The following is a 22,962-nucleotide window of genomic DNA, read 5'->3' on the forward strand; positions in this document are numbered from 1 at the left end:
TTGGTATATTTCTGTATGATTTTCAACAGTCTGAGCCAAATGCATGGGTCATACTCTAGAAATAAGATATAATGGTAAACACAGCAATTGTAATAAGTGGAAACACAGCAGATGGCTAACAATCAAATGTTTCTGTGAGCTACTGTTTTTCTAATTTATTTTTCCCATAGAGAGGAGGTGGTAAGAGCAGAACTGGCAAAAAGTTGTTTGTTTGCCTCATGGCAAAATGTCAGATTACAGGAACATACTCTGGGGCTGTCTGTTAAAAAAGATTAATTTGAAATGAATATAGGATTTTAGTGGGGTGTGTGTGGCAATTTTGAAAGAAAGATACATTTATTTCGGAGTTCAGCAGGTAATGCAGCCATTAACTACATAATTTCTCCTTGAAACATGACAATTGATGAAATATGAACCTTCTAGCACTGCTTTCAAGACATTACATGTGTTGTGTATAATAGCTTCAGATCAGCTTATCAAGGAAGAGGAACTCATTTAATAGTTAGAGCAGGGGTAGGCAACCTGCGGCCCGCGGGCCGGATGCGGCCCGGCGAGGCCTTGGGACCGGCCCCAGCCCGGTCCTGCCGACGATTGCCGCTGGGGCCTTTGGCGTCTCGCGTGCAGGGGCAAGGGGGGCAATTGTCTATAGAAGCCTCAGAAACATGCATTTATCTTAACATTTTTTAAAAAATCAGCAAATTTTTTCACGTGTCCTCCCTTTTTTATGTAAAAAGTGCCCTCCATTTGAAAATTTTGTCCTACTTTTGTCCCAGTTTATTTATTTATTTAATTTTTAAAAATTATTTAATTATTGATTTTTTGGCTTCGGCCCCCCAGTTGTCTGAGGGACAGCCACCCGGCCCCCGGCTCAAAAGGGTTGCCTACCCCTGAGTTAGAGTATGCAGTTTAGAGAAGGAAAAATTAACATTTAATAGTTTGTTTTGCAAATACACTAGATTCTGAATTCAGAAAATACTACAGTAATTCTCTGTGAAAGTGCAGCTAATGGTCTTTGATCAAATTGGAAAAGCGGGATATAAATAAACTATTTATTATTATTATTATTATTATTATTATTATTATTAAAATGCAACCTGATAGGAATCAGTATTCTAGCAGATGATTTGTTCTAAATGTTACCTTTATTAGTGTGAGAGACAGGATTAGAGCTAGGTATATGCTTAAGGAAGAAGAATCATCCTAATATATAAATAGTGTAGGCATCCTGATTAGCTATACATAACATGTATAATGTCAAGTGTGAAATCAGTCTACATCTGAGAAAGATCTCTAGATTCTTTGCCTTATTACTGAGGAATATAGAAATGATCACACTCTCTTTTTACCTTGGTGAACACTCACAGAAAAGGGTTAATTTCTTTTTTCTGATATTCAGTGCTTGCTCTGCTTTTCTCTTGGCCTGATGGATGATCAGCTTCAGTTAGCACTTGTTTCTCAAGGGAAGCTTTCATTTGGGTGAGGACCCACCACCCTAAAGAATGGCTTTAAAGTCTCAGGTGCTTGTTTGCAGAAGTTTCTCTGCTTCCTTAAGCACAATTATTAAGAGACTACTGTTTTGTTGGGGTTCCATTCCATCCCCTTCCAGACTTTGTTCTTAAGCTCCTTCCATATCTCTTCAGCTTCACATCTTCTCTTTCCTGCCCCTCTTACATCATTCACCCTTCTGCTTTAGATCATTGTACTTCCCTTTTCCATCTTTTCCTCCCAACTTAGGTGTGGGCTGAAACCTTTTAAGTGTGGATTTTATCACACACCTCTGTGACCAGGTCGGAAAATCCTGTTTTTAAAAAAAGTGCCGGAGAAGTCTGGATCAGGTACGGGATGCCTCTGACCTGGCCATGGAGGCATGTGATAAAAAGTTTCAGCCTGTGCTTAGGTCGGGAGGGATGGATGGAAAAGGGCAGTGTGCTAATCTACTTTGGATGACCCTTTTGGCTGCAGCTCCAACTGACTGGTCTCTGACAGTGCAGTGACTGACCTATATATTTTCTGCTGGCCATGACTTCTGGCCAAGAACATATGGCTACCTCATGGGACCCCCTCCTGTTGGCCTTTACCCAATATATGATCTTCTACATTCCCTGCCCTAAATATGAATCATCTTATTAATTCCTTCCACCACTACTTTCAGTATGCAACTACCAAAAGTGCTGTTGCTGTGCTTAGTAATTGTAGCCAAGACCTCTCTAAATTGTCAGGTTCCCATACATTACAACTTTTGCAGAACTATGAACTATAACTCTGGATTATAACTCACAGATGACCCCAGCCAGCATGGCATTTCTAGTTAATCATAGAATCATAGAATCATAGAATCATAGAATCGTAGAGTTGGAAGAGACCACTAGGGCCATCCAGTCCAACCCCCTGCCATGCAGGAAATCCAAATCAAAGCATCCCTGACAGATGGCCATCCAGCCTCTGTTTAAAGACCTCCAAGGAAGGAGACTCTATCACCTTCCGAGGAAGTGCATTCCACTGCCGAACAGCCCTTACTGTCAGGAAGTTCCTCCTAATGTTCAGGTGGAATCTCTTTTCCTGTAGCTTGCATCCATTGTTCCGGGTCCTGTTCTCTGGAGCAGCAGAAAACAAGCTTGCTCCCTCCTCAATATGACATCCTTTCAAATATTTAAACAGGGCTATCATATCACCTCTTAACCTTCTTTTCTCCAGGCTAAACATCCCCAGCTCCCTAAGTCGTTCCTCATAGGGCATGGTCTCCAGACCCTTCACCATTTTTGTCGCCCTCCTTTGGACACGCTCCAGTTTCTCAATGTCCTTTTTGAATTGTGGCGCCCAGAACTGGACACAATATTCCAGGTGGGGCCTGACCAAAGCAGAATACAGTGGCACTATTACTTCTCTTGATCTAGACACTATACTTCTATTGATGCAGCCTAAAATAGCATTGGCCTTTTTAGCTGCCGCATCACACTGTTCACTCATGTTCAACTTGTGGTCTACTTGGACTCCTAGATCCCTTTCACACGTAGTTTCATTCAGCCAGGTGTCACCCATCCTATATCTGTGCATTTTATTTTTTCGCCCTAAGTGCAATACCTTACATTTCTCTGTGTTGAATTTCTTTTTGTTAGCTTTGGCCCAGCATTCTAGTCTATTCAGGTCATTTTGAATCTTGATCCTGTCCTCTGGGGTATTAGCTATTCCCCCTAATTTGGTGTCATCTGCAAATTTGATAAGTATGCTCCCAATTCTGTCATCCAGGTCATTGATAAAGATGTTGAATAGCACTGGGCCCAGGACAGAGCCCTGTGGGACCCCACTGGTTGGGGATGTTGGGCTTTGTAGTCTAAAATAGCATTGTGAAGCTCTGGGTTTGACACTTAATATTGTTTATTCCCCCACCATCTTTCTTTCTCAGCTGAGATATTTATCTCTAGTACAAAATAAGTAACTAAATAAAACTAAAGATAGCCAGCATGGTGTAGTGGTTATAGTGTTGGGCCAGGGTTTGAATCCTTGCTCGGCTACAAAAACTCACTGGGGGTGACCTTGTGCAAATCATGCTGTGTCAGCCTCAGAGGAAGGTAACAGCAACCCCACTCTGAACAAATCTTGCCCAAAAAGCCTTGTGATAGATTAACCTTAGGGTTGTCATAAATCAGAAATGACTTGAAAGCACTCAGCAACAATGAAAAATATAACTAAGATGTACTTTTACTTTTAATAATATGCTTTTCTCACTATTGTCAGAAATGTATCATATAGTTCATCCCCCCCTCTCTCTCCACTTCCTCTTCTGTTCCCATAGTTAAATGAAAAATGTTTTAGAGATACAGAACCTCCTACAGATTTAGTCAGTATCAGTGCAAGTGACATTTCTTTACAATGGAGTTTTTACCATAACATAGGAACTTAAGGGGCATGTTTCAAGTTGCAAAGTGCTTGTGCCATACAAAGAGACTTTGTGTCCTCTTGGCAGATTTAATGCTGTCTCATGCATTATTTAAAATGATAGATTCTAAGTTTTTTCATACTGGCATTTTCAAAAAACGCTTGCCAATTATCAAACAATCATGTCACTTGTCCATTCTGTGAGAATGCCATATTTCTAGAAAAAAACATATCAACATAGAGGAAATGATCTACTCCACAAGAAAACTGTAACTGGCTTCTGATTAATGCTTTTAGAACAGAATGGCATATTACATAACTTTTGGATGATTGTAAAGTAAGGGAGCAGTTTTCACCTCATAGCAGCACTTCATTTGCTCAAATTAGTTAAAGATTTGGTTACTATTGTTGTATGTCTCTTTATGGATCTCCAAGTAATACTGCAATCCTATATATACCTGCCTAGGACTAAATCTCATCAAATGTTGGGTGGCGCAGTGGTTAAATGCCTGTACTGCAGCCACTCACTCACAAACCATAAAGTTGTTAGTTCAGTACCAGCGAAGGGCTCAAGCTCGACTCAGGCTTGCATCCTTCCTTTGGTTGCTAAAACGAGTACCCAGATTATTGGGGGCAATTAGCTTTGTAAACCGCTTAGGGAGTGCTTAAGTGCACTGAAAAGCAGTATAGAAATGTACTTGCTGTTGCTATTCCTATGTTTAGGATTGTGCTATAAACCTGGTAATTTTGTAATTTTCTTGGCATGGAAAATCGGTGTTGTGGTTGCACATGTGTCCCTATCATTAGAACATTATTATTTTGCTGCTTCTAATTCATTGCGTCAGGAAGCTGAAGAAAGCAGAAATGTAAGCAGCAAATGTAACAAAGGCAAGAATTATAGATCATGGGACAAGTTGCTATCATTGCAGGCTTTGTCCACTTCTATAGTCCCATTGTTACCCTCAGCTGTTTTTTATATAAATATATATAAATATATAACAATACTACACTACAAGATTATTCTACAATACGTGAATGATGAGGAGATATAGTAGGAAGGATGGATAGAATTGGTTCAGGGTGGTTATCACTCAGGGAAGGCCTGCTGGAAGAGAAAGGTTTTTGTCGCTTTTTAAAAAGCTTCCAATGAGGATAATGGGCAAATCTCTTCCGGCTGGTCATTCCAAGCTTTAGGAGAAAAAGACCTCCAGGAGGTCCCCACCAATCTAGTCTTTTTTGGATGTAAAATTTTCCCCCCGGAGGAATGCAGTATATGGGAAGGATTATATGGGAGGAGGCGTTCCTTCAAGTAGACTGGATCCAGACCATGTAGGGCTTTGTAGGTAATAACCAACACCTTGTACTGTGACCAGAAGCTAATAGGCAGCCAGTATAATGACTTAAGAATAGGTGTAATGCAGTCAAACCTAGATTTTCCAGTGACCAGTCTGGCTGCCAAGTTTTGTATCAATTGAAGCTTCTGGACATGGCACAAGGGTAGCTCCACGTAAAGCGCATTACAGAAACCAAGACGAGAGGTTACCAGGGCATATACAACCATTTCTTGGTCCCGCTGCTCCAGATAGGGCCGCAACTGGCTTATCAGCCGAAGCTGATAACAGGTGCTCTCGCTGTCGCGTCAATCTGAGAGGGCAGATGAAGCAACAAATCCAGGAGCACTGCTAAGCTGCGGACACAGTCCTTCAGGGGAAGTGTGACCCCATCTAGGACTGGCGAACGTATCTCCATACCCGGGTTGGGGTTACCTATCACGAGTACCTCTGTTTTGTTTGGATTCAACTTAAGTCTATTTTCCCTCATCCAATCCATTATCGACCTCAGGCAGTCATTCAGAGGAGAGATGCTCTCCTTGGTCACTGAAACAGTCCGAGACATAGAGAAATAGATTTGGGTGTTATCAGCATACTGATAATACCCCGCCCCATGTCTCCGGATGATCTCATGTAGCTGCTTCATTTAAATGTTGAATAGCATTGGTGACGGTATCGCGCTTTGAGGGACGCCTGAATTGAGCTCCCTCTTGGCTGAACAACTTGTCAGCAACTCATCTGAGCCCTGTAGCCAATGCTGGCATACGGCAGAATAAACTGGCAAATTCAGAAACGTGGTTCTCAGTCCTCAGTTGAGATAACAGCAGCTGGATGTCTTCCAGGAACTGAAGAAATGCAGGAACCTCCATGGACTCTCAGCAACCAATGCCAGGCTTCAGCTGATAAACGACCAGACAAGCCAAGTCTCCCGAAGTGCTTTATTTACAGTGCTATAATACAGATCACAAATGAATACCAACTCCTACTAACAACCCACAAAGCAATCACTGGAAGCTCTTGAGTTTATATAGCCTTCAGACCATGCGGTCTCCAAAAACCCAGTGACTTCTTGTGTTACATTCTAAAGTGTCCCCCTGTGCAATCCAGCTAGATGTTTCATCATCCAGGCTTAGTGCATGCAGGCACCAGAGTGTCCTTGAGGCTATGAGCATCAGCTGTGCTTGATCAGCCTTGTCCTCAGTGCTAGATGCTCATGGTCACACACACACACATCTAAGCATTTCCCAGTGTGCTGACTTTAACCCCTGACACAACTGTCAGCAAGCGACACCATCTGGAACCTGCCCAAGAGACAGGACCGGAACCACTGCAAAGCAGTGCCTCCAATTCCTAGTTTCCTCAGGCATTCCAGAAGGATTCCATGGTCTATGGTATCGAAAGCCGCTGAGAGGTCCAAGAGCACCAACAGGGCCACACTTCCCCTGTCGATGCACAGATGGAGATCATCGACCAAGGCGACCAGGGCAGTCTCAACTCCGTATCCTGACCTGAAGCCAGTTTGAAATGTATTTTTTATTGTTGTTACCTGCCCGGATTCATTGTGATTGGGCGGGATACAAATAGATCTATTATTATTATTATTATTATTATTATTATTATTTCCAAACTGCATTGGCTGGGTAGGTGAGGTCAAAGGCACAGCTGAGATGGATGCATATCAGAATAATACCCAGTACATTCCAGTCTCAGAGGGAAGAACAGATCTTGTGATTGTATTCTTAACATGGTTAAGGAATTGTGTCCAATTTCGATGGAACTTAAGGGAACATTTACAAGTAATTTTCACCAGCAAAATGGTGCTGAGGAATCCAACAGAATTCAGCAAAATAGCATGCCAAGAGTCTTGTAGCCACTTAAAGACCTACTCATTTTATTTTACATAATATTCTGTGGATGGCAGCTTCTTGAGATACTGCCCATGAAATTGTATGCCAGATAAAGCCTATCCGTTTTTAAGATCCCACAAGACTTTGGGTTTTTTTTTTTTGCAACAAGAAACATAATTCCCCTTCCTTCCCCACTCCTGCAAAGTAGTTAAGTTACAGGAGTAGTCTCTGCCCTTTATACCCATATACCATATATACTCATCTATAAGTCTAAAAAATTGTGCCCAAAAATTAACCCATAATCTCAGGTCAACTTATTTATGGGTCAGTATGGTAATGTGATAGCAGGTCTTTCAGATTTCCCCATGCGTGGGAAGATAGTTTCTTTTTCTCTTGAGCCAAGCAGAAAGAGTCCTGAGTGATTAATTGCTTTTAAACAAAGTCCCTCTCCCACTTGTTGTCTGAGGAGTGATCTAAATGAAAACTGAACAATGAAGCAAAACGCCTCAATTAGATTCTCTTTTGCCATGTTCGCACACACACACACACACACACACACTGAAGGAGCCTGCAGGTTTTACCCTCGGCTTACCCACAGGTCATGGTAAAATCCATTAGTTTGGCCCCCAAACCTGCCCTCAACTTATACATGAGGTTGACTTATAGTTGAGTATATAGGGTATATGTATTACAGAGGAGAGAACAACATCCTCCTCAACATCTTACAACCCACTAGATCTTCGGAAGATATAATGAGATTGATGCACGGAAATTGCCAAGACCTGTCAATGTATTTCTATTCAAAACTTTAGTTTATTGTGAATGTTATTTAATTCAAAATACTTAGCATTTTATTTAATTAGTCAGTAGCTATTATGGCACTTACAATGGCAAAAGGTTTGATTTAGCTGTTTTCCTATAGAAAATTGTGGGTTGGCACAACATGCATCATTTATTCCAGATCATAGGCTAATTATTTTAAGAGTGGAGTTTGTTTTGGTTTGCTTGGAGTTACAGATTGGGTAACCCTTATCTGGAATTCCAAAATCCAAAATTGTCCACATGGGTGGCTAAGACACCTTTGCTTTCAGATGGTTTAGTATACACAAACTTTGCTTCATTCACAAAATTATTAAAAATACTGACTATAAAATTATTTTCAAGTTATGTGTATAAGGGGTATGTGAATAATAAATGAATTTCATGGTTTGGATTTGGGTCCCATCTCCAAGATATTTCATTATGTATATGCAAATATTTCAGAATTTGAAAACAAAATACAAAATCCAAAACATTTTTGGTCCCAAGCATTATGGATAAGGGGTACTCAACCTATACTTCATAGTACTTCAAAAATCATCCATTAAACCATCTTTGTTCATTAGCTGATTAAGATGTTGAGTTTATAGAGCTTTTCCTGGTAAGCATGAGGAAAATCACAGAAGTCATTTAGCTGTATTGAACATTAGGAGCTAAATTTGGACACGTCTTTGTGTTTTAGTAACAACGATGATTCTTTAAGTAATGAGAAGTTAAGAGCCAAAGACGTAAAGGAAAACTATTTAAATGAAGTTATTATCTGTGGCTCAGTATGATGGAAACAGTAGACATGGATATAGAATTTTGGAAACATTCACCTCTGCAAAAAGTTTGGCATTTTAATAAAGTACCTCAAATGGTTTCCATATCTTAGAGCACATTATATTCTGGCAGGGATAGAACAGGAATGGTTTCCAGTACATGACTGATGGAGCCTCAGTTACTCCTGGAGTAGTTTGACATCTTCTCTCAACAGTAATAGAGTGTTCTGCCATTTTGGCTACATTGCTGAAAGAGGAATTACATGCAGTGTAGCTGACACCAGTCAGGTATATTATTTATTTATCTATCAAATGTATTTGCTGATGGTCCAGCCAAAATAGGCTCTTGAGGCAATATGTAATCAAAAAAGAACATAAACAACAAAATTAATAACAATAATATCTGTAAAAACATTATAAAAGTCAGACCATCTCATGGATCCATCAAAGTACTGTATATACTCATGTAATTGTTCAGAAATTTTAGTCAAAAAAATTGACTCAAAATTCTTAGTTGACTTATCCATGGGTCAGTTTGACTCTGTAATTTAACTCTTCTTTAAAAATAACTCATCCCCTGGTGAAAGGCAAGAGTGCTTCCTGAAAGCACTGACAGGACAGATTACCACTCCGCCATCCAGTCAGCCTTGAGTGTGAGCACAGTTATGCTTATTGGTATTTTGTAAGTAAGATGAAGAGCCCTCCCTCTAGCCCATTTGCCATGGCCCCAGAGGGAGAGAAGAACCAATGAACTTGATCCCTTCCCCACCACCATTCCTATCTCCTTTTGTGTCATGTCTTTTTAGATTGTAACTTGAAGGCAGGGAACTGTCTAATTTTTTTTAAAAAATTAAGCTACTATGAGAGCCTTTGTGGCTGAAGAGCAGGGTATAAATACTCCACAAACAAACAAACAAACAAACAAACAAATAAATTCTTTAGATCCTTTGTTGCATGCTCCTAGGTCTTAGCCTCAACTTATCCATGGGTCATATCAAAATTCATAATTTTTGCACCCAAACCTGCCTTTGACTAATACATGAGCTTGCCTAATACATGAGGTCGATTTATCGTCGAGTATACAGTATGTACAGTAGATAAATGCAGTGTGTTGTGCATGGGAAACAAGCCATCTGAAATGAGAAAGATCTTTGCCATCTTGCCAAAAATCCATGAATGAGAGATCTTGGGACTTTATTACACCACCCCCATTCTTGCCACAATCATGTTAATAAAGGGAAGTGCAAACATTCCAGTTTGGGAGTATTCCCTACCATGTATGTCTTCATTAGCATGACTGGGCTGTTGCTGGCCCCTTGTGGTCTCTTCCGTCCTCATCCTTAACCCCACATTTCACTTGTGTGTGTTTTGTTTTTCTTAATACAATTCTGGATTTATTCTAGCTCTTTGTATTTTTTTAAAGAAATAAAAAAGTATAAAAAACCTTCCCAGCTGTTTTGAAATAGTGAAGGGAAGGGGGAACAGAGGAGAGGAGAAGACACTGACACCACATGACCACACAATCCTGGAACTGCCACAGGATGATTTACCCCACCTATGAACTAATCTGATTGGGAGGTTATTGATGGATTTTCTCCATCAGTGCTGAGTTGTGGGCTAATCATGCTTCCAGACAAGGCAGCAGTGACAGGGAGATGGTGTCATGCAATAGATATTGTCAAAGGTGATATGATCGAACTTTTATGGCAGTTTAAAAGTCTGTGTGATAAAATCCTTGGCAAACTGTCATAAGTGGAACATTCTCAGTTGTATTACTAAAAAAGACCCTGTTCATCACCCTTGCCAACTTTCCCTCTGAAGGCAGGAGTATTTAAAGCAGGCATACAGTACATTTGAATATCTGCACTTACGGCAAACTAACAGAGAAGCTGGATCTGCTTTAAAATCAGTATAATATGCCCTTGAGGGGTTGTCATCCTTTTGTAAGCTGAAACACCTTATTCTGGTAAAACCTATAGTGTACTGTTGACTCAGTCCCATGGTGTATCTCACATTTCCTTGATTTATGAATGGCAAGTTTGGAAACATTTTGCCTTCTTTCTAAGGAATATGCTATTTTTGGCCTATTTCTAAAAAGGCTGATAAAGAAAAATAATGCTAATGAATACAAATTTTATGCAAATAATGTATACATAATTCTTGCACACTATAGCCAATGCCTTTGTCTCTCACCATATTTACACAGTAGTCAGGGAAACAGGGAAAACATAAAATCTGTTTGCTAGTCAGCATATTATGCACAAAATGGATTATCTGCCTTGTGGAGCAGTATATATGGAAGTTCATTCTCCTTAGTAGGAAAGATGTCTTGTCAGCAGTTCTCAGCTGTGTGAGGCCAGAACATTCCACTTAGACTTTGTGTGTTACTTGGAAATCCAAAGTACTATTTTATGCAACAGAAATATAGTACATTTAATACCTCACAACCTCAATGGTTCCACCAATTCAGTTTTTGAAATATAATTGACATGAATTATACTTTATTGCATATAAATTACTTTCATCTGCTATCTTGCAATATATAGCCTAGATTAGGTGATTGTTGTTTTTAACATATAATTATTTTTGCAATGTTTCCAGCACATATTGTTAGCTATAGTCTTCCAGAAATAATTGTTGAAAATGTACTATATCTGCAGATAGTTTAATAGTGAGGTCATAATGTGGCAGAGGTTTGAGGTAAAGTAGCCAATGTAAAGTGGTCTCTGTGTTTATATTATATTAAAATATGGAAAGAGAAGCCTTTTATTGTGAGACATCTGCACTTTCTATCAAGAAAAATTTTCCATATTTTTTCCCCATTTGGATTGTATTCATATTTTTTTAGTTGAATGAAGATGCCATATTTTAAAAGGAGCAGTTTTACCAAATAATTGTGTGTGTGTGCATATATAGGTTCAGTTTCAGGTCTAAACTTTCATTTAACTCAAACTGGGCTGCCTCATTCAGTGACATTTTCATGGTGTAAATCAGGCAAACTCTTGCACTTTCAGCTACATTAAGACAATGAGAACAATACTGGCAATAATTAATCTTTATTATAAACCTATTAAGCTTATTATAATTTTTCATCACTGTTTGTACAATCATATGCTTTTATAATGTTTCATGTGAATAGGCCAGAGAGAGAGAGAGAGAGAGAGAGAGAGAGACTGTATATGAAAAAATACAGTTGGCCTTTTGTATCCACAGATTCTCTATCCCCAGATTCAGTCATCCGTGGCTTGAAAATACGCAAACTAAATATAAATTCCTAAAAGAAAACTTGAGTTTGGTGTTTTATATAAGAAGCACCAATTTGCTTTGTCATTGTATTTAATGGGATTTTAGCATCCATGGATTTTAGCATCCACAAGGATGGGTGGGTCCTGGAGTAGATATGAAGGGCCCAATGTATATTCTAATGTCAAATGCAATGATGATATATTTTGGTTCAGAAATACTTGTGCAAAACATCTTACTAGTTTAAATAGGAGTATCTGCAGGCTTTGGATTGTTTATACTAGAGAAACCATATTCTTTCCTTTTTAAGGGAACTCCAGGATTACTGGATTACACAAGCAATTTCAGGATCACATTCTGAAGACTGGTGCATCTTGATGTAATTCTAATTTTGTTTTAGCTATATATTTTTAAATATTTCTAATTCTCAATTTCACAATCACAATTCTCAGTGGTTTAAAAGACATGATGACCTGCAACATTACCACTAGTTTTTGAACATGTCAAAGCTTTCATAGAAATAGCCATCACAACAAATCCCCTTCAGATGTTTGTCCCTATTGAGAACCAGATTTTGAGTGGCTATGGCTATAATGAATGAATTTGATCAGTTCCAACCTTAATAAACCCACATACAGGCTATAGAATTTTTAAAAATGGTTTAAGGTCTAGGCCATAACACCTATCAAAGTGATTTCCATGTAAACTGATTGGAGAACCTACAATACTGTCCAGAGACAATACTGTCATGATATTTCAGAGCTGTCGCGTACTGCTGGTATTAGTGTCTGTGACAGTCACCAGATTTTACAGTTCTGTGTTTCAAGCAAAACCTTTTCAAGATGAGGAAATGTCCTAAACTAAACTTTGGTATAATATAGGGTTGAGCTATATTCTCTATGTACATTTAATGCATGAAAAAGTACTTGTTTGATATGAGGCATGTAGCTCTAAGCATCTCAAAGGAGGAATACATTTCATAAACATGGGACTTTTTTTTAAAAAAGGTAACAATTTATTTTTATTCTTGTTTTATTTTGGTGTTTATTGGCTGCCTCTTAAGCTACAATAACTTTTTTCTTCCTTGTTTTGCAGAACGTGGTTCTCCTCGTGACTTGGTTACTAGAGATATAACTGATACCACAATTGGAGTGTCATGGACAGCAGCTCCAGGATCGGTTGATCATTACAGAATTGTATGGAAATCACTTTATGATGATGAGTCTGGAGAGAAAACAGTTCCTGGAAATATAATAGATACTGTACTGGAAAACCTTCGGCCTGAGACCAAGTATAAGATTTCAGTCTTGGCTTCTTACAGAAGTGGAGAAGGAGCTCCTTTAGAGGGAGAAGCTACAACTGAAGGTAGAGAAAATATAGAATTATTGCTAACAGATAAGCTGAAATGTGACTTTTTATTGCTGTTTAAAATCATTTGTACTCTTTCCTTCAGGCAATTCAAGGCAGTTAACAAAATAAAACAATAAGCAAATAATTTAAATTGTGGTTCATCCTGGAAAATTTGGAGATGTGATGCCATCACAGTTAAGCATTTTCGTGCTGATAGATATGTGAGAAATAATTATTCATAACAAACTTACTATTACTATCTGAATGACTGCCTTGATTATGTCATTGTTGATTCTTTTTAAAAATATAATAATGGGTGCCATCTATCGGGTTCAGCTGTCTGTAAGTGAAATGATCAGCATAATACAGATGTTTGTACCAACAATTTCTATTGGTGCCCACTGAATTCTTCTAAACTATTGGAGGGAATGAACTCTTTTGTAACAACACCTAGCTCATTCTTACTCTGTAAAAGTTAAGTTGCTCATTGTTGAGTGCTTTCAAATTATTTTCAGCTTTATGGCGATCCTAAGGGGAACCTTTAATAGGGTTTTCTTGGCAAATTTGTTCAGAATGGGTTTGCTCTAATCTTCCTCTGAGGCTGAGAGAGTGTGACTTGCCCAGTGGGTTTCCATGAACCCTGGTCTCCCGGAGGCCTAGTTCAGCACTCAAATCACTAAACGACACTGGCTTTAAAGCTGCCCATACTTGGGCAAGTAGCCGTTTGTATTCAAGTGTGAGAGAAGGCTGAATAGGTATATGAGAAGTAGACAGAGTGTGCATTCCCTTCCTACTTATATTTCAGTACAGAAATATTATTTTTTTCTGTAGAAAATTCTGTTTAACACATGGAACATACAATACCCTGTACAGAAAATGCTGTTTTCTGTGCAAAAAATGCATATGTGAATTTTGTACTGAATAAGTTCCAAATTGTAAAGGTTCTCGTTAGTCCAGGATTCTTCTCATCAGAGCTTTCCAAAATTGAGAAACACATTTTCCAACCATTTTCTGAATATTTCTGAATATCCTTTCCCTCACTATTCTCATTTCAGGTCAATGAAAAAACTTTTTCATTGCAAACAATATGAAAATTGCAAACAATATTTTAAGAAGTAGGTCAAAGGAAGATAATGTCTTGCCAGTTTTGCTGCATGGCTTTGCTGTTGGATGGTCCAGCAGCAGAATCTGACTGGTCAAAGTAGTACAGTACTAGGGTAGCCTGTTAGGACATCTTTCATTGTTTTGAATGAACCTCAGGAATCAGAAAGGAACATTCTTTGTGGGACAAAAGCAGAGTTTTCAAAGATCTGGAGAAAGAATATTCTCTGTGTGAGCTTAAAATGTTTAATGCGTTCAGGGAAAGCTGTTGTATCATTAATATGAGTCATGACTCTGTGATCATGAGAAGTTGTGAAAGCCTTTCCTTACTAGAACAAAGTAAAACATTGAAGGAATTAAAAAAATACTGGGGGACATGCCTCAAATATTGGACAATGTTGCTTTAAAAGGGATATTTACCATCGTTCACTCAGTGAGGAGGATTTGACCTCAGTAAACTCAAACTTTGGAAGAAATGTGAGAGTTCCCAGTAACTGATGCTTAGTTTCTCATCAAAATTCCAATGATTGTTTTAAAACCACTCTCTCAGAGGGAAGAAAGTTGTGTATACAGATGCATGCAAAATGACTGAGGAAAAATTGCAACATTGTAGCTGTCAGATCATTTTCTTTACAGTCTTATTTTGAGGAATATTTTATACGATCAATTCCATTTCAAAAATACGTTTGTTTCCTCCTTTATTTTGTGCTGAAAAGTCTCACCAAGCTCAAGGGCTGTGAGGGTGGATGATGAGAAAGAGACCACAATGAGAGTTTCTTGGCAACCTGCACCTGGAAGAGTTATCAGCTATCGTGTAGTTTACCGACCTCGCAGAGGAGGAAGACAAATGGTCACCAAAGTGCCACCGACATCTACCACAACAGTATTGAAACGCCTCCAACCTCTGACCACATACGACATCTCTGTCATCCCAATGTACAAAACTGGTGAAGGAAAACACAGACAAGGCGAAGGAACAACAGGTACCAATTGTTTCCCCCAAATGGTTGACGGCAGATTTTTAAAATAAAAAAAATAGGTCTTCAACATGTCTGAGAGTTAGCGAAGCTTCCAGAGTCAGTAGCTATTATGTTATCAATACATGTTTTATTTTAAAAGGATTTAAATATATTATTTAGCTTAAATATTTAGCTTAAAATTTCTCCCACCTTGATTATGAGAGAGTGGGCTTTGTTAGCTATTGTACAAGCCATCATGTCACCTGCAAACCACACAAGAACTGTGATAATTCTTGTAGTCTTCAATTAGCACAGTTAGCACGAGAAAAAGATGGAAATGATGTGGGATCCTCTAATTGCAAATTCCGAGGCAGCTTTGAAAAGATAACATCCTGTGCATTTAATTTAATATTAACTCACATAGCTAGAAGTATGGGAATGTGCCGCTTATGTGGCAATTAGAAATTAGGGTAATGAATTTACTGTACAGGATTTAATGTGGGTTTTAGTGGTGCTGAATCTTGAACCCAGCAACAAATGTTTTCAGTTCTAGGGATCAACCACTAGAGCAGTGGTTCCCAAACTTTAGTCCCCCATTTTTTTGGACTTCAGCTCCCAGAATTTCTGGCTATGGCCAAGTTGTCTGGGGCTTCTGGGAACTGAAGTCTAAAATACCTGAAACCACTATGCTAGAGTCTTTTACCTTCTTTTTTTTGAGCTACAGACTAATATGGTTATTCCACTAAAGGTCTCAGTCAGATATAAAATGTAAATAATAAATAAAGAACAGAGTTATTTTGAACAGATCCCCCTGATAATATAGAGTACATCTGTAGTTAAGGAGAAAGTGTTTAATTTTGCTTCAAAAGTGCAGCTTCCACAGTGACTGACTTCAACAATCATACTTAGATTTTAAAAATATTTCAACAAAACAACCTAAATATTTTCAAATGATTCACTTATTTTATTTAAAAGGCAGTGGGCCAATTTATTTGATTAGAGGTTGACTATGATATCCAGGATATCAAAGGTGACATATTTTATCTTTCCCATGAAGGTCCATTGTGTGTTGTTCAGGAAAAGCTCCTACTTAAATAGTGGCTGATGTTATGAATAGGCACAAAATACAGATACACTGATATAAGGGATCCTGTTACGGGAACAGTAGTTTCATAGGGTGTTACAACAATGCACTGTTATCAGAAATCTGTGAAATGAGTTCCCATTCTTGTTCAGCCTTGGCACCCTGAAAACACTTTCTGCTTTTGGAATTTAAAAGGAAATAAAATGTTTTTGTTTCAATCCCAACTCAAATCCTTGGCTTTTGTTCTTTGAGATTAGACTGCTGTCTTTTTAGCTAAATGCAACAAACTGCACATGGGATAGCATTTAAACCAGAAACAAGAGTTGGCTTAGAAGAGAAAATGCAGCATGCCAGACCAGTAGCATTGTTATCCTAGTGCTCTTTCATCTGCATTGGCTGCACTGCTTGCTGATAATTGTGCAGAATTGGTGTTGACGTGGTCTAAGGGGCTTGAGTCTTGGTGCTTAAAAGCAAGGGCTGGGAATATTTCGCAGTCCAGACAACTCCCATCAGCACCATTTGGGAGGGCAGATTGTAAGATTGTAGGAGTTCTAGTCTAAGACATCTGGAGAACCAAATGTTCTTAGTCCTGCTTTAGAGATTGCTTCTCTGCTTCTTATTGTCTTACTATAGCTGTGATCAATGAATGTGTTTTGGAAAAGTGAGGACAAAACAATAGATTTTCAAAAGTGGGAACAACAAATTTTGTGACATTTAAGAGTTGAGCAGGCTTTTTAAAAATTATCTCCACTTTTGTCAAATGTACAAAGTGTTACTCTCAAGTTCCACTGGGGGGAGGGGAAGAAAGAGAAAGAGAGAGAGAGAGAGAGAGAGAGAGAGAGAGAGAGAGAGATGAATTATAAGAACAGTGACCATTCAGAGTAATAGTAGTTGGTGGTATTGTATATGTCCTTGTTTTCCATGCTAATTAAATGTATAATATGTGTATGGTGAGGAAAGTGGTCCCCTGTGACTGTATTTCATAAATACAAAACAATGTTAGATGAGTTCTATTTCCACAGTTTTGCACTGAACAAGGATGGTTTTCTTACCTTTGTAAAAAGATTTATTTACAGTACTTTGAGATGCATCCACACTGGTAATAATTATCTGTCTCAACTACCGAGCAGAAGCTAGTAGATGGGATATTTGTGAATGGTCTCCAGTAGTTTCTTTAAGATGCCAAATGCAGCTGCAGGGGCTACCAAGTCTGAATGATGTTGGGGAACAGGAAATGAGTATTTTTTTTAAAAAAAAAATCCATTGAATCTGGTATTTGTCTTATAAGACAATAAAAAAACAACAACTCCAAACCAGGGCTTGCTATTCAATAAAGCAAACATTTAATTGTGTGTTGCTTGACTGTTGCAGCTTCCCCATTTAAACCTCCCAGAAATCTGAAGACATCTGATTCTACGATGTCAAGCTTTCGTGTAACCTGGGAACCAGCCCCTGGGCAAGTGAAGGGTTACAAAGTAACTTTCCATCCAACTGGAGAAGACAGACGCTTTGGAGAATTAGTTGTTGGACCATATGACAATACAGTTGTGTTAGAGGAGCTCAGGTATTGCTGATCCTAGCTTTCTTCCATTTCATTATTTCTTTCTTTGGATGTTATCCAGCCAAATGTAAGCACTTGTCTGATTGAAATCTCTATATAAATCTATTTTTTAAAAATTGTTTTGAATGTATTATGTTACTTAGCCACCATAGGTACTAAAGGCTGGATAGAAATAATTAAAATAAGTTAAATAAAGAATTGTATATGGGAGCAAGAAAGACTACTTAATAAACCTTCTGCTTGGCCCTTCATTAATGATGTGGCTGTCTGGGTCATGTGTATATTAGGTAAGACAGTTGAAATATAATGTTGATGCTGCTGTCATGTGCCTTCAAGTCATTTTCAACTTATGGTGGCCCTAAGGTGACCCTATCATAGGAGTTTCTTGTCAGGTTTCTTCAGAGGGGGTTTGCTATTGCTATCCTCTGAGGCTGAGAGAGTGTGACTTGCCCAAAGCCACCCAGAGGTTTTACTTGGTTGAGTTGGGATTCCAACCCTGGTCACCCAGTGTCCTAGTCTAACTCTCAAACTATTGCACCATGCTAGTAATTAATAAAAACCTGATTCAGTAATACTCTTCTGGGATGACATTAGGGATGTTGAGCATATGAAATATAATTGCAGACTTACTCCATCTTAAAATTTCATGTAATAAAGAACCAATGTACTGTAGCTGCTAGTTTTTGGACTAGCAACAAGGAATCTCAGGTTCTGTGCTTAGTACATAGTTCAGTTGGTGAGCTTGGGCCAATCGTTCTCTCTCAGCACAACCGTCCTACCCCATGGCAGCCTGTGGTTGAGTATGATTGTGGAGTGTCTCATCTTGCAGTGGTGGGATGATACAGCCACCCACACGCTCAGATTCTGTACTGCCCTTATTGTTGTGTGGATAAAATGTTGTGTGGTCAGAGAACTGTGAGCAGCTGGGCAGAATTGAGAGATAAAAATTTAAGTGAAGGAATCTGCATAGGTGACTAGTCCAGTTCGATTTATATATGCTCTTTATTCATGCAGGGCAGGTACTTCCTATAAAGTCAATGTTTTTGGAATGTTTGAAGGAGGTGAGAGTGCACCATTGATTGGAGAAGAAATGACCACACTTTCGGATTCTACTGTGGTGCCAATTTTATCTAGAGGTAAATATGGCTTTAATGAGAGAAAAAACACTTAAAGTTTATTTCTTAACTACCCATTTTAGAAATACATAATTGTTGTCCCAAACCTGAAGAATGAACTGCTTCAATATCCTTAATGTATACTGTTATTTACTTTCAGGAGTTGTTATAAAGTTAAGAAGCTTCTCCTATCCACAAAGACCTGTTACTATTTGATAGTTATTTTAAACATTGCTTCTTCTTTCTCTTGCCCACTTTATGTGAAAGATTTCTCTTTCACATTTTTAACAATGTTACTGAAATAAATTTGCTTTAACAGTACATCCTTGTGCATTTGTATTCAGAAAAGCTGCACTGAGAGTTTCTCATATAGGATTTTGGTGTAAAAGTGGTTAATTTTGGCTGTATCATGTTTCATGTTTGTATTATATTGGAAGATTATAGTGCATGCCAGGAGGTGGATTATAATCCACAAAAGATTATGCTAAAATTAGTCTGTCAAAGTTTCCACATGGTTCTTTTCTTTTTTGGCTATGCTACTGCAAATACCATTTATTCTACAGACTTATGTCTCATAACCTAACTAACTTTTATTTTTTTAAAAAATGGAAAAGCTATGGTAGTAAAACTATGTACACTCCAGTGTACTAAATTTAAAAACATAAAGTTAATCTGCCAAGATTCTCAAGTGGGAGACTATTACAGCTAGTGACACTGATTGTTGCATATGCAAAATGGTCTATATCAAGTGTAGGGTCCAAAGAACTACATGCATTTTCTACATATGTTTCAGGGCTTTTCTGGCCTTGCATCCTATGGTTGGTTCTCTCCCATCTCCTACAAGCCAGTGCTTAGATCTGAAGCCTGCAGCCTGTGGAGAGAAGTGCAGGTGGGGAAGGGGACTTGGTGAATTCCTCTCCTGGTGCATATAGGGAAATACTTCCCTCTTATGCATGAGGGTCTTAGCTTCCAACCAGTGCATGAATTTTAATAGAAACCATATTTCATGACTGATAACTGTGTTTATTAAAGACCAGCATTGTATTTTCTATGCAGAAGAGCATCATGCTTTTAAATTCTCAGGTACCTGGACTAGTTCTATTCATGAATCTACAGTATTGGCTCAGTTCTGTGGAACATAGATGAACTCTTTATTTCAACTCAGATGAGTGTGCCTGATTTTATTCAATGGGATTTCTTCCATGTAAAGACCAGAAGCTATGATGGCATGAAGCCAGAAAGTTTTGCAGCCGGTAATGTGATCTCCAGAAAAAGGAGGAAGAAGACTCCCCCCACTCAATTCAACTGGTTGTTGAAAGGATCATTTTAACAGTCTTTCTGCTTTATCTAAATGCACTATGATTTCCAGCCTGTGGAAAATGAAATGATCCTTTATTTCTGTGCCATAAGTGGAGGGACCCTGAGATTTTTCACTTTCTTTCTGAAGCATTTAAAACTCAGTATAAATGTTTGTTTTTGTCACTTCCAATTCTTTTGTGTGTTTATGTGTGTTTCTGTATCTTATTTATGTCATGCTCTTTCTCTTAAACATTTAAATGTGCAAACTTCTGCACCATCTGCATTAATTGACTATATTCCAATATAAATTTAATGATGTCATTTATCTCCATGTATTAAGCATTTGTATTGATTTTGAACAATCAGCATCAGATTTTTTTTTTTAAAAATGCTTTAGTATCCTAGCTATCTAACAGTTTTAACTATGGAAGATATACAGTAACGGAAGAGTCATTAGCTACCTAATTGAAGTTATTTGTTTATGATATTCCTTGTGTAGATGATTCTTACTATATTTAGGCCCAAGCTAAGTAAAGCCATTAAACCCGGGCTGGGCAACCCCTGTGGACCCAGGGCATAATTTTCACTCACTACGACTCTCTGGGGGCTACAGGAACTGCCCCCCCCAAGGCAAAACAATGGCAATGTTAACAAAAGACAGAAATGGCCAGATATCCACTTGAAAAGTTGGCTTTTTAAAAATGTTAATCAGTGCTTCCAGAAGAGCAAGCTCATCCCTTTCTTTACCTGAAAAAGGGATGTGTAGGCAGATATGGCGGTATGTGACCCACACATAGCCTTTGAGGGCAGAGTGCAGTTGTAGGGTGACACTTGGCCCAGGCCACAATAAAAAAAATGCTGACTGATCTTGTCAGTCAACAAAACATGCACATGCACAAACACACACACACACACACACACACACACACTTTTTCTAAGTTAGTAATATGTATAAACTTGGAAAATCTTTCATATTATTGAATGGAGTATGAGACACTCATAATGACATTTAAATTTCAGTGTACTGTATATAGAAGAACATCAGTTAGTTAATGCCAGCATAGTAAATATATTGTAGTAAAGGACAGGAGAGGGAAAAAGCTGTTCATTTACTGTAACCAAACCATTTTTATTCTGATTGCTGTGACAGGCCTGGAATGTAAGACTAGAGCTGAAGCAGATATTGTGTTGCTTGTGGATGGCTCATGGAGTATTGGTCGTCCAAATTTTAAAACAATCCGAAGTTTCATCGCACGCATTGTTGAAGTATTTGATATTGGTCCTGACAAAGTCCAGATTGGTAAGCCTTGGAGATACAGGGGTAATTTGAGCATTGTTGTTTCAAAACATTTTGTAACTAAGTCATATTCTAAATCTACCTACCCCAGGTCTTGCACAGTATAGTGGAGATCCTAGAACAGAATGGCAGCTCAATTCACACAGAACCAAGCAAAGCTTATTGGATGCTGTGGCCAATTTGCCATACAAAGGAGGCAACACCCTAACAGGTAAGCAGGATGTCCAAATAAACAACACTGGAAAAAATACATTAGATGATATTCCATTCTCTTCTCCATCCTGAGGCTGGCTGCTGTGGTGGTCTGGAACAGGCCACCAGCAAGGAGTGGTTTTTCCCACTTGTTAGTCGGCCTCTCTGATGCTTTCAGCCAGTCCAGGGGTGTGTGTCATCTGCATGCCACACCCCCGAATTGGCCTTAAAGCAGTGCTTTTTGCCTGTCTGTTTTGGGCCATACAAAAAGAAGCATGTAATGGTTCCAGGACCAGCTTACAGGAAAATGCTGTCAAACAATGTGAGCTTCTCTGAGTTAAAAAGAAATTATCTGACCGCCTTCAAGTATAACTCACTCTTTCCATATCAGCAGCATCAGCACCTGTCTTCCACATAATGGGGATGATGAATTTTTAAAAGCTAGATATAGGATGATGAAAGGAGCTATCCAAGGTATGAAACATATTTCAGGGTATGTCTCAGTATCTTAGTGCGTGTGGCTGCATCCACATTGCAGAAATGATCCAGTTTGATACCACATTAACTGCCATAGCTCAACACTATGGAATTCTGGGAATTATAGTGATCCATGTCATAACAAACTACAATTCCCAGGATTCCATAATGTTGAGCCAAGGCAGTTAATGTGGTGTCAAACTGGATTACGTCTGCAGTGCAGATACTGCCTATGTCTTTTAAGTTCAGACTAAAATCAAGAAGGGATTTGCTATGTCATTGACATGGAGCCACAGCTATCATTATCTATGAACTTTGCCCCCCAGTTATACAGAGAGCTATGGGTTAACAGACAGAAGTGGGAAGGGAGAGGGGAAGGACAGCAGGTTCTTGAAGTATTATGCAGTGTCTCCAGTCCACAAGTCCAGATATTTTCTGAAAAGAGGTAAAAGAAAAACCAGCCAGCAACTAAACCAAAGAAAAGAGCAGAAACATGGAAATACAGAACAGAACAGAATAGAATAGAAGAAAATGGAAATACAGGGAAGAAGCATGAAGAAGAACTCAGATGGATACACAGTTTAAAGCAAATCTCTATGTCCCAAAATAAGCAGGGACAGACTCCAGTAAAATTAAATGATCCACAGGGC

The 22,962-nt window shown here is 38.6% G+C and overlaps 1 protein-coding gene across 1 annotated transcript in view; it reads left to right on the forward strand.

Moving 5' to 3' along the window:
• The window catches only part of COL12A1 (collagen type XII alpha 1 chain), a 146,132-nt gene that overhangs the window by 39,774 nt on the left and 83,396 nt on the right, over positions 1–22,962 (forward strand). Inside the window, exons 14-19 of the mRNA XM_089530905.1 lie at positions 12,973–13,242; positions 15,045–15,311; positions 17,743–17,935; positions 18,947–19,068; positions 21,497–21,646; positions 21,735–21,854. Of these exons, the coding sequence (XP_089387031.1) occupies positions 12,973–13,242; positions 15,045–15,311; positions 17,743–17,935; positions 18,947–19,068; positions 21,497–21,646; positions 21,735–21,854 (1,122 nt within the window). The remainder of the gene's footprint in view (positions 1–12,972; positions 13,243–15,044; positions 15,312–17,742; positions 17,936–18,946; positions 19,069–21,496; positions 21,647–21,734; positions 21,855–22,962) is intronic.

This window comes from Sceloporus occidentalis, unplaced genomic scaffold, assembly GCF_023333645.1.
Source record: "Sceloporus occidentalis isolate IW3139 unplaced genomic scaffold, rSceOcc1.0.p SCAF_6, whole genome shotgun sequence".
Classification (NCBI taxonomy): domain Eukaryota; kingdom Metazoa; phylum Chordata; class Lepidosauria; order Squamata; family Phrynosomatidae; genus Sceloporus; species Sceloporus occidentalis.